Source organism: Rhamphochromis longiceps, linkage group LG18 (assembly GCF_057381845.1).
Source record: "Rhamphochromis longiceps isolate RC_006_pf linkage group LG18, R_longiceps_female_GT1.1, whole genome shotgun sequence".
Taxonomy (NCBI): Eukaryota; Metazoa; Chordata; class Actinopteri; order Cichliformes; family Cichlidae; genus Rhamphochromis; species Rhamphochromis longiceps.
Window position 1 is genome coordinate 14715459 of NC_140574.1, and position 12120 is coordinate 14727578.

The 12120-nt window shown below is 38.4% G+C and overlaps 1 protein-coding gene across 1 annotated transcript; it reads right to left on the reverse strand.

Moving 5' to 3' along the window:
- Positions 1–5395: 5395 nt before the first annotated feature.
- Positions 5396–6886, reverse strand: LOC146647928 (chemokine XC receptor 1-like). The gene is made up of 2 exons (XM_085389710.1): positions 6782–6886; positions 5396–6377 (listed from the first exon to the last, which is right to left on the reverse strand). The coding sequence occupies exon 2, from the start codon at positions 6365–6367 to the stop codon at positions 5396–5398; it is 972 nt and encodes a 323-aa protein (XP_085245836.1). The 5' UTR covers positions 6368–6377; positions 6782–6886.
- Positions 6887–12120: the final 5234 nt, after the last annotated feature.

Below are 12120 nucleotides of genomic sequence, written 5' to 3' on the forward strand. Positions count from 1 at the left end.
CTGTGGAGGTTTGGTGAAGACCATACTTCTCACCCGGTCTGCTGACGAAGTGCAGGGGCATCTGGATTTATAACACGAACTGCTAGTGTCATCATCATCAGCTGTAGCCACTGAAAAGACTAGAAATGGGCGTAATACATTAGATGTACCCTGAAGTAAAAGAGTTAAATGGGCTATTCAGCCTCGTGTAATTTCAGCTAAATCCAGGAGCGTCTTAGAGTCTATCACTTACTGTAAACATAAAAGAAATTCCAGTTTCCATAAAAAATAGCAGACTTGCCGGTGTTCTGAGAAACCATCCTACTCTGACAAAACGTCCTACCCGTATTATAATTTGACGGTGACTTGCGACTAAACCTAACCCTGCCCCTAACCATAACCATAACCATAACCTTAAGAAGTATTCCGGATGGGTGAGAGAAAAAGACGTTAATTCGGCGTTGGTGTTGTGCGCATGCGCCGCGTCTGCGCAGAACCATTGGGTAGGATGTTTTTTCCCAGAACACCGGCTTCTTCGCTGTCCCACCGTGTGTTGTCGTTTTGGTGACGCAACTTCCGTCGACATACAATTGGTAGTCTACAGTTGGATTCGGCGCTCCTATTGGCCCCGAGTCTACAGTGTCTACGGTCACTGAAGACTCCGGGCCAATGAAAAGACGTAACCGTCTACGGCACAGGTGTCGAACTCCAGGCCTCGAGGGCCGGTATCCTGCAGGTTTTAGATGTGTCCTTGATCCAACACAGCTGATTTAAATGGGTAAATGGCCTCCTCAACATGTCTTGAAGTTCTCCAGAGGCCTGGTAATGAACTAATCATTTGATTCAGGGGTGTTGACCCGGGGTGATATCTAAAACCTGCAAGACATCGGCCCTCGAGGCCTGGGGTTCGACACCCCTGGTCTACAGTCACCGTAGACTTTGCACTACCGTAGACTACCGTAGTGCGTCATTCGCACAAGCAATTTTTTGTATGTAAATGCTTTCTATCTACCATTCACCTTCCAATGGACGCACTGGAGATCAACTTGGGGAACGAAACCACCAACCTTTCAGTTAGTAGGTGACCTACTCTATCTCTTGAGCTGCAGCCACCCAGGCGCTTGCAGCACCTAATATTCCCAGGTAAGGTTTAACCTGAGATTCTGTCATTTGGGGCAAAATAAAATAAAGTTATATTTAAAAATCGATTCAGGATTTTAATGAATCGATATCGTGTTATTCAAGCTAGGATCGATTTTCATCAGAAAATCGATAATCAAAACCCACCCCTACTTCTAAGGCTCCTCAAAACTTGAAATTTCCCCCTCTGAGTTTTTACCTTCTTGTTCTAATGTCTCCACCTCATTTCCTGACAGCTCTAAGAACAACTCCACTTCCACAGTTATGAGTAAAATCCTTTCTGTCTCCCGGTCCTTTGTCATTTGTGGATGAAACGATCTAACACTGATATGAGTGTATAGGTGTGCAGAAGCAAGGTTGACAAAAACAAAAGTTAAAATGAGAAGTCTATTTGTCTATTGTTAATATTGTGCCAAACTGAGGAATCTTAACAGTAAAGAACCCATGCTGAGGTTGAGCATGTTATCTTACCCCAAGCAGAAAAAGGGAGAACTTCACTGAACGCTTCTGCTGTATTACACTGTGCTTCAGAGGGTCAATAACTACATGCCTGAACTCACTCATGGTACAAGATTATTTCCATCAAACAATAACTGTCAATGAATTTATACTGCAGCATCAACAAGAACAGTTAAGAGTCACAAAACAATAAACATCTTAAACAGCAACACATATTCCCAAGGCATGATGGGAGCTAACTAGCCACTCCCAACATGCCACAATATGATATTTTAGTAATTACATCTGCTTCTGTCTAATTGCTTCAATATGTAACAAAATTTCCTTTAACGGAAATCCACATAGATTTTGAAAATGTATGACATTATTACATCACAACATTCTGTGATTAAACAACACCTGATACAATATACTCTACTACAGATGATAAAAACAACAAATACATAACAATTTTGTTTTAAAAAAATGCAATATGTTTGTTTTAAACGCAATGCTTCCATTATTCTAAAAAGATAAATAAATAAGTATCATAACTTGTTTTTCCTCTGGGTCACAGGAGGACACCATGTTTCCACAGTAAGCCTATGAGCCATCAAATACCACCTAAAGTCCCTGTGCTGCATGATAAAACAAGTAAACAGTTAGTGAGAGGAAAACGACAAAATCTAGTTGCAACAAGTTAAGACTACATTAGGTCAGACGGATACAGGGAGGAGATGGCCTATACAGGACTAAACGGCATCTCTGAAACTTTAATGTCTCCCAACCTGCTAACGGAAACAAGAAAATCGCTTCAGTTTCCTCGCTCAAGATCAAAGTGAAACTAAAGGTAAAACGTTGCGCTTGCAGTTGATTTTAAACGAAACCTCAGACCACAACCACTTCGGATGTTATCAGTTTGTTCTTTTTATTGTTTCAGCTGCAGTCTCAGCGCTGTTAAAACTTTTGAGTGTAAAGATTAAATATATTTAAAAAAAACATTCAAATATAGTCAACATATAAATTAGATATGGGGTCACCAAGCATAGTGTAGGTGTCCTAAATTGCATCTAAGAATCTGTATCACTGATGATCATCAGGGAAACACAAAGGGTGCGTTTCAAAAGTATCTTCTATTCCTAACCTTTTTTTTTTCGTTCCCTTCCTTCTCATGGTTCCTACACCTCAATGAAAACTAGGAGAACTGATAAGCCCTCAGGAAAAGAGAAGAACGGTTTGCTGAGAATATGAATGACCTTACACTTCTCTCTTTAACAGTCTGACACCGGATTATGAAGGAGGGGCATAGAGGGCCAGATTTACTAATGATATATATGTCAAAGCCTTTACTTGACCAGGCTCAGGGAGGCACAGCCATGTCCCGTGACTGGTTGGGGGTAAGGGGAGGGAGTGTGGAAGAGGCCTGGGAGGAGATCACTCCCAGATCCCAGGCCCCCAGAGGTTCAGTTTCGGGGCCTTTATTGTTCTTACTGTATTTACTTCCTCTTCAACACTTATTGAGCACTTTAAGGACATTTCGTATCACTGCTATGCAGATGATATTCGGTTATATATCTCCTTTAAGCCCCATGATGTTTCCAAGCTACAGATTTTGCACAAGTGCATAGACTCCATTAGATGTTGGATGGCTGGAAACTTTCTTCAACTAAATGAGGAGAAGACTGAAGTTCTTGTTTGTGCTCCTAAAAATTTGTACCTAGTGTTATGGAAAACTTGGGTCCACTTGCTACATTTGCAAAACCGTCTATCAGGAGCCTTGGTGTTAGTATTGACTCAGCTCTGACTTTGGATGCTCATGTAAAATCTTTGGTTCGCTCCTGTTTTTATCACTTGAGAAACATTGCTAAGCTGAGTCCATTGTATCGCGCTCCGAATTAGAAATTGTCCTTCATGCATTTGTTTCATCTCGTCTGGACTATTGTAATTCTTTGTTTACTTGTTTATATAAAGCCTCTTTGGAGCGTCTACAAGTTGTTCAGAGCGCTGCTGCAAAGCTTCTGACCAAGTCCTCCAAGTTTTCCCATGTCACACCCCTGCTGATTGAGCTGCACTGGCTCCCCGTTAAATTCAGAATCCAGTTTAAGGTTTTGACCTTGACTTTCAGGGCTCTGCATGGACAAGCACCAACATATATAAGTGAACTTTTACATCCATACATTCCCAGCAGGTCCCTGAGGTCATGTGACCAGGGCTTGCTTGCTGTCCAACACACGAGGCTGAAAACAAAAGGCGACAAAGCTTTTGGAATTGTGGCCCCCAGATTGTCGAACTCTCTCCCTTTGAGCCTGAGATCTGTGGACTCAGTGGTCGCTTTTAAAAAACAGCTAAAAACCCATCTTTTTAAACTTGCTTTTGGTTGATTTTTATTTTTAGGTTTTAGCTTCTGTGAAGCACTTTGTGATTTTTATCTTGAAAGGTGCTATATAAATAAAGTTTTACTTACTTACTTACCATCTGCCACTTCATCAGGAGCATCTCCAGGCATTGTAGGGAGGTCATACAGGCACATGGAGGCAACACACAAACACTACTTAGCCTCATTTTGACTTGTTTTAAGGACCTGACATCAAAGTCGAATCAGCCTGTAGTGTGTTTTTCCACTTTCATTTTGAGTGTGACTCCAAATCCAGACCTCCTTGGTTGTTAAATTTGATTTCCGTTGATAATTTTTGTGTGATTTTGTTGTCAGCACATTCAACTATGTAAAGAACAAAGTATTTAATAAGAATATTTCATTCATTCAGATCTGGGATGTCTTATTTTTCCATCCATATTCAGAAGACTGACTAAAATTTAAATAAGTTGGGCAACTTTAGATGTTGTGTTCCGGCACAATGACATGAAACCAGAGATCTATAAATGACAACAATCTACAGGGGTCACTGTGACTCAATGAAACGAATCGTTACAAACAAAACAAAACAAAAACCCACTGCTGCTTTCATCACAACGCCAACATTTCGTTTGTAAAAATTAAATACCCGCACATTTTTATGATTTGTCTAATAGCACAATTCCTTCCTTACTTTTAAGTTTTATTTAACATTCTGACTGTATTTTATATTTTGACTGATTACATTGTTGTTATTTTGTACAGAGGCAGCATTGCAAATAAAAGCAGTGAATGTAAGTTTTTGCATATATATTCACACACGTAGAACCTAAAGCTGGTGCGCCAAAATGTCATACCAGGAGGTCCTTTGAATACAACGGGGAAGCAAGTGAATCAGAAACCCAGAGACCAAACACGTCTAACTGGGAAAAAAAAGTATTCCCAGATGCAGAAAGCAATAATAAAACCTGATTTAAAAGACAAAAAAAAAAGAAACTTGCCATAAAATTCGTTGTTCGTTGTACACCAAATTCCCACACATTCCCACCAGTCCATTGTCCAACAACCCAAGACGAATATTCCTTGTGTGTAAAAGTTAGAGACAGGAACTCCTCTTCTGACGTGGGGACCACCCCAGCCTAGTCCCAGGAGGACGAGGGAAAAAACAAACAAAACACCAATCTCACGCCTCAACAGGTGCCTGCTATTAGCTAAACAGTCCCATGTCCAGCCAGCCCACAATGGATTAGAACAACATTATATATTTATATAATAAAACAAACAACTAGAAACATGCAATACAAATATCAGAATAAAATCATGCAAATAAAATCAAAACTACACTCACAGGCAAACACTAAAATCAGAATAAAACTAATCATACAGACACAAATAAACATATGTATGTATATATATATATATATATATATATATATATGAAAGAAATACAGTCTCTACATTTACAGTTACAAACTGAATCAATGTTTAATTTAATGACTGACTATGTGGACTGTCAGCAGTGAAAGCCACATTCTGCCTGGTGTCTCTCTCTCTCTTCTTCCTGCGCACATTTTCACAGCGCAAAAGATTTAAAAGATGCTTTCGCAACTTCTTTGAGAGCATATATAGCAGAGGGTTCATACAGCAGTGAGAATAGGCAAGCATTTCACTAATATGGTAGGCAACTTCTAACCGTTCCTCTGCCTTGCAACCTTTGGGTTTATAAAGGGAAGTAATTAAAAGCATAATATGGTATGGCCCCCAGCAAATGAAAAAGGCTGCAACAATACACAACAGCACAGCTATAGTCTTGTGCTTCTTTCTATTTAAACCTTGTAAAACTGTCTTGAGGATTGCAGAATAGCAAAAAATAATGATGGCCAGTGGGAGGAAGAATAGCAGTGACACTTGGAGATAATGTCCAAGCTTGTCTTCAGATTCATCATAGCAATAGTTTTCACCATCCAAGTTTTCAAACTTTACTTTTGTTGCATCCGTCAGGGACGCTGAGATGCTGATGATCCAGGCAGCTATACAAGCACCAACTGCACACTTCTTTCTTAGAGCACGATTATTTTTCCAGTTTGGCAGCACCACCCTAATGAAACGTGCCACTGTCATGGCAGTCAGCAGAATGACACTGCTGTACAAACCAACAAAGAATGCAGCAGTCATGAATTTGCAGATAAAGTCCCCAAAGACCCAGTGGTGTAGGTGATGAACAGCCCAAAATGGAAGTGTGATGGTGAAGATCAAATCAGAGCAGGCCAGGTTCAGGATGAAAATATTTGTGATACTTTTCAGGCCCTCGTAGATGAAAAGAACACATAAGAGGAGGCTGTTGCCTATGATACTGAGGATGAAGATCAAAATGAAAAGGGGTCCAGTGATGGTGGGAGCATTAGTATCACACATGTATTCAGCATCATTACTCAGTCCAGATGTGACGCTTGCCATTTTCAGTTTTCTGGAAAAAAATAAAACATACATACAAAATAAAATGCAACCAAACACAATCACAATTCTCTAAAATGACAGAAACTGTTGATTTTGTTTCTAGTTTTTGTATAACAGATAAAACCAAAGGGATTAAAGTACCCAATTTTTGAAAAAAACACTGATGAAGATTAAGATGAAGAAAGTCCCAGTAAAAATTGGAAATTCAACTCTACAAATGTAATGTACAGGATCCCTCACTCCATCATTAGCTGTCATGTTGTTTTCCATTTTTAATTTTCTATAATTAAACACATTAGCTTAGCAAATCTGCCTTAAATGAGAGAAACATGTACTTTAGTTTTTGTATAGTAGTAAAGCATGAAGCGTAATTAAGTACCAAATTCAGAGTATAACTATTACTGATAAACTTACCGTAAGCATCAGTTGTCATGTCTTCTGTTGAATTTCAGTGTGACGAAAAAGCTGTGATGTTTTTGGAGATTAAAAAACAAGAAGAGACGCCGCGTTACAAAAACCATGTCATGTCCCGTCATCTCATGAAAAAACAAAATCACTTGGGCAACCTTTTTCCTTCCCCACATGATGCAATATGAAAACAATCACCGCTTTTTTTTTTTTTTTACATTTGGCCTGAACATACAGGTTGTGCACTGAGCGTGAGAGCAAGAGATGCTATAGGCTGATATAGCAGCAGTTCAACCATTTAAGCAAGGCAACAGTAAAAAAAAATAAAAATAAGCCGAACAACAACACCCAATATATTTTCTGTTAAATTTATGCAGCTTGCAAGTGCAGTCAGTATAGAAATATAACTGCAAAGACTCCAAAATGATACTGTGCATAATGTTAGGCTGTTTTCAGAGCCACTTCTGTGAAATAAGTCACAAACTAAGTATCAGATATCAGTCCTCTTGTTCAGGAAACTGTGGTTGCATTTAATTTAACTGTCGTAATTTGCAAGACATGCAGACTGAATATTGAATGGATAACCAATATGCAGACATGCAGAGGTAGAGTGAGGTAAATTTTAAAGCAAGCTATTAATTTCCAGCCTGTTGAAATCCAAAAAGGCAAAAGCCAAAATGGCAAAAAACACAATCCAAAACAGTGAAACTGAAACTACAGCTACCAAAACCTAAAATTAAAGAAATACACAGACTGAAATATTTAACTACAGAAAACACACCGGAGATACCAAAAAAAATGAGGCATGAGGCAGATTTTGAAATACAATCAGACATTCTGACATGAGAAAAAGGGGAGACAGCGACTAAATGGAGTGGAGACGGCCGAACAAGACAGCAGAAGAAGTCATGGCTGCAAAACTAGAAGCAAAAGCATAAGGAATTCATAAAGGAACATGGAAAACAGACACATGACTGGACTAAATACAAAAGACTAGACACAAGAGGAAGGGACACTCAGGTAAAAACTAAACTCTGAAGAAAATGAGAACTAGGCACAGAAATACACAAACGAATACATAAAGTAAATATAAACATTATAAACAACTCAATAACTGGGTAAACTAACAGGAGCTTCCTCAGCAACAAGCTATTTTACTTATAAAAATGTTACATTATAATATCTTAAAATGATCAAGGCTTCTTGGTAACCGTATTCCAACATGCAGATCACACGCTCTCATTAGGATGTTAATGCACGAGTGAGGTCAGTCATGGTGCTCATAGTTTACATAACCAAAACTCAGTAATTTTGGCTGAATTAAAGGTTTATTTCATGCATCTATTTAACTATTATTAAACATTGTTAGTGGGTTTTAATGGCACTGAAAACCTACTTTTATACTAGGTTTTTTGTTCTTTTTTGTTTGATTTGTTTTGTTTTTCTTTTCTCACCTTTCTGCCTCATACGGATCCAAACCGGTTACCTTGGATTTCTCTGTTTTTCATCCAATAAGAAGAATTGCCTCAATAATTCAACGTAGTGACGTCCTCCTCATCAGTAGAAGATAAACGGTGGAAAATAGCACACTGTGGCTGTGTCTCAGTTCAGGGGCTGCATCTTTCGGAGGCCACATTTCAAGGCCAATTATGTCACAGAAAGGCGACGAAGGCTGTCCCAATTCGAACGCTGCTCCAAATGTGGCCGACAAATGCGTCCTTCATTTCGCTGCACTTGAACGATGGGTCGGGTGTATCCTTCGTGGTCCAACCTATCCCAGAATTTTCTGGGACAGGTTTTTCCCATATTTTTAGGTGAGAATGTAGCTGTGTAAACTTCAAATATCTGCTCAGTTTATCGAGACATCACATATTTGCAAAAGTGCTCTGACGTTTTCGGAGTTACCCACCAACTCGATAGCTGACCAGGTGGTCAAGGTTCAATAGAGCTGGCTAACACCGGACTCCCGGCACATCGTTTTCAGACCCCGCGGGGTCTCTTGCTACTCGGGTTAAACATGATATATAAGTCACTAAGATAACTTTAAAATTGTATTGTTTGGCTTTTTTCAGTGTTTTATTTGTTTGCGAGTAAATCGGTTTGGCTGAGATTAAAGTTACAGTTTTTATACAGCTGAATAAACATCAAACAGAAAACTGATTAAACAAAAGTGTGAGATGGTCGAGAATTTACTCCATTGTCCTGTTATATTTTAGATAACAAGGAGCAGACGGCTGGGTTTATTAAACTCCACCGAGACAGCGGTGATGCAAATCTGAAGGCTAGTCGGTCCCATTTCAGAGGTCTTTGAAGGACCCGGCCTTCACGGTCTATGTGGGCCGGGTCCTCCAAAGGATGCAACTCCTGAATTGAGGCACAGCTAATATGTCTGGGTGCCCAGGATTTCTTCCTCCATAAAGTAATCTAGCAAATCACCAAGTGATAATCAGTGGACAGCTCATGTCTTCACTTAACACTAAGCTCGTGAGTTTTGAAAACCTACCTGTTACGACGACAGAGTAATTTGCTTGTATATCTAACAAAATTTTAGCAACCTAAAAAGTCTAAGTTGTATGAATTTATTAGGAATCATTTTTAATGAAATTAGGATATGAAAATAACCACAATATACCATGTGAGGAAAATATCTCAATTTGAAAATTTGAACCATGGGAAAAAAACATGGAAATAAAATCTGTAGCTTTGTGCTAGTTTAATTTTAGTATGTTTGTCTCCTGTTTTATGCCTTAGAAATGTCATTAACCCATATCAGTTTGATGATCTGTGTTTGATGTTATGTTTTTGCATTTATGTGTATTAATATCATGTTTACATATTTTCAGCAAGAAATACTTTCCTTCCAAAAGGATACTGGGGTTTCTGCCTTTTTATTTATTCTAATTTTAGATACCCTCATGCTTTACACAAAAAAACAGAACAAAAGTTACATTTGTTTTTGAGTCTGTTTCAGTTAGTAAAAAAATATATAAAATAAACAAAGATTTTATTGTTTATTTTCAGTCTAAAGGAAAAAGAGGTTGTTGCTCAAGTCACCATATGGGTTTTGTATAGCTGGCACAATAGACAGTTATTTCCCAGGATTATTTTGATGAAGCTTCATTTTTCATGTGAAAAATTGTTGCACAAGTTAATTTAAACCTTTTTTTTCATGATGTCGTTTTTGGGTTTTTTGTGTAATCTCTGACTCAGTGGGAAACAAAAACAGGAACTAATAAATTTCAAAAGAACATCCATTTCACAGCATTTTCACAACAGTGAAATTTAATGGAAGACTTGACAGTTGTTTTTTGAAGTAAGTTGTTGTGTCTGTTTTCTGAAATTTGGTACTTTATTAGTCCTTTTGGTGTGATATATGTGAAAGATCCACAACAGACCCAAACGCATTTTCATGCTTTTCAGCTCACTGTCGACCACATACCAACAACAACCACAACAGGACCTAGTTCGGTCTATTTATGCCGGTGAGGTGTGTGTGTTGACACCGCTCACCTCCCCCACAGCTGCACCGCACACAAAGCTCTGCCACAATATAATATACAAAATAGAACCAAAATCAACAGTTTCTGTCATTTTAGAGAAAACTGCTCAATCATTGTGTTCAATTGTGTTTTAATTTCATATTTACCAGAAAATTCAAAATGGCAAACGTCACATCCACTGATGACAAAGTGAGTGATCATGCTGTATACATTTGTTATGCAAGTTTTGCAAGGTTTTGCTAAGCCTCGCAAAACCGTCTTGAGGGTGGCAGAGAGGTACAGGATTATAGCTCTGCTTTTATTGTCACATCACATGTTCTGGTACACTGGTACAGCACATATGAGTGAAATGCTTGTGTGCAAGCTTCACAAGCAACAGAGGTGTGATACAATAAACATAAGACACAACTAAATGTAAGAGCAGGAATGTCAGAATTTTAAGAATAAATATATGTACAAATATAAGAATGTATGCACATTACTAGATATTTATACTAATTATATATATACAAATAAAATAAAATAAAATATACAGAGGTCAGCAGTTGAATATTGTGCAAAAGAAATTGCATAGATGTATGCATAATGTCAAAGTTGCCTGATGGAAAAAGCTGTCTCTCAGTCTGCTGGTTCGGGACCGGATACTCCAGTACTTCCTGGCTGACGGAAATAGTTTGAACAGTTTGTGGCTGGGGTGACTGGAGTCTTTGATGATCCTCCCTGCTTTCCTCAGGCACCACTTTTTGTAGATGTCCTGGAGGGAGGGAAGCTCACCTTCAATTATCCGTTCAGAGTACCGCACCACTCTCTGGAGGGTGGTGCAACACTCTATTATTGCAGCCTTTTTCATTTGCTGGGGGCCATACCATATTTGGCTTTTAATCACCTCTTTCTATATACCCAAAGATTGTAAGGCACAGGAATACTAGCATATCGCTTACAATATTTGTGAAAAACATACGTATTCTCATTGCTGGGTAAAACCTCTGATGTGTATGCTCTCGCAGAAGTTGTGAAAGCATCTGTTGAATCATTTGCGCAGTGAAAATGTGTGCAGGAAGAACAGAGAGACAGACACTGGTCAGACTGTAGATTTCACTGCACAGAGATCTGCCGTTCAGTTGGAATTGCACAACCTTCCATTAAACAGCCACTTGTTAAATTAAATGTTGATTCAGTCTGTAAATACTTTCATACAATACACTTTGTATTTATTTAATGTCACAACTTTTGCATAATCGCTTGAAGTCATCCATTTCTATTTTTCACTTTTTAATGCTTCAAGTCAAAGTTTTGTACAGCTAAAGATGTGCATTTTAATGTTGCACTACTGTTCCTGGAGATAATAAAATGCTGTCAAAATCCTATGAAGCTGTTTTTATTTTTCTCTTTTCTTTGAAATCTGTGACATGTGACTTTAGGTTAGACTGAAAAATATTCCATTGTCATCGGTCACCGAGGAAAAACATTGAGTAATACCTAGAGTGAAATGGACTCCACACACAAGCATTTGTTGTCACAGGATCACAGCAGACTCATTTCATATTTGATGCCATTTGACACGGCCCACTTAATTAAAATTGCATTTAATCTTCTGATTTTTATGGCTATACTTATTTATTTATATTTATTTATTTTTACAACTGTATATATTTGTACCAAATGCATTTATTTAATTCGTTGGGTTACATGAACTTGACCACATCAGTGATGTGATCGTGACACCAGCTTCGGCTCCGCCCACTGAAGAGGACGCCATATTTTTTTGAGGTCTCTGCAGACAAATATGAAGGCTGAACCACGGTAACATAATAATGCAAACACATGGCAGTGAAGATCGCTAAG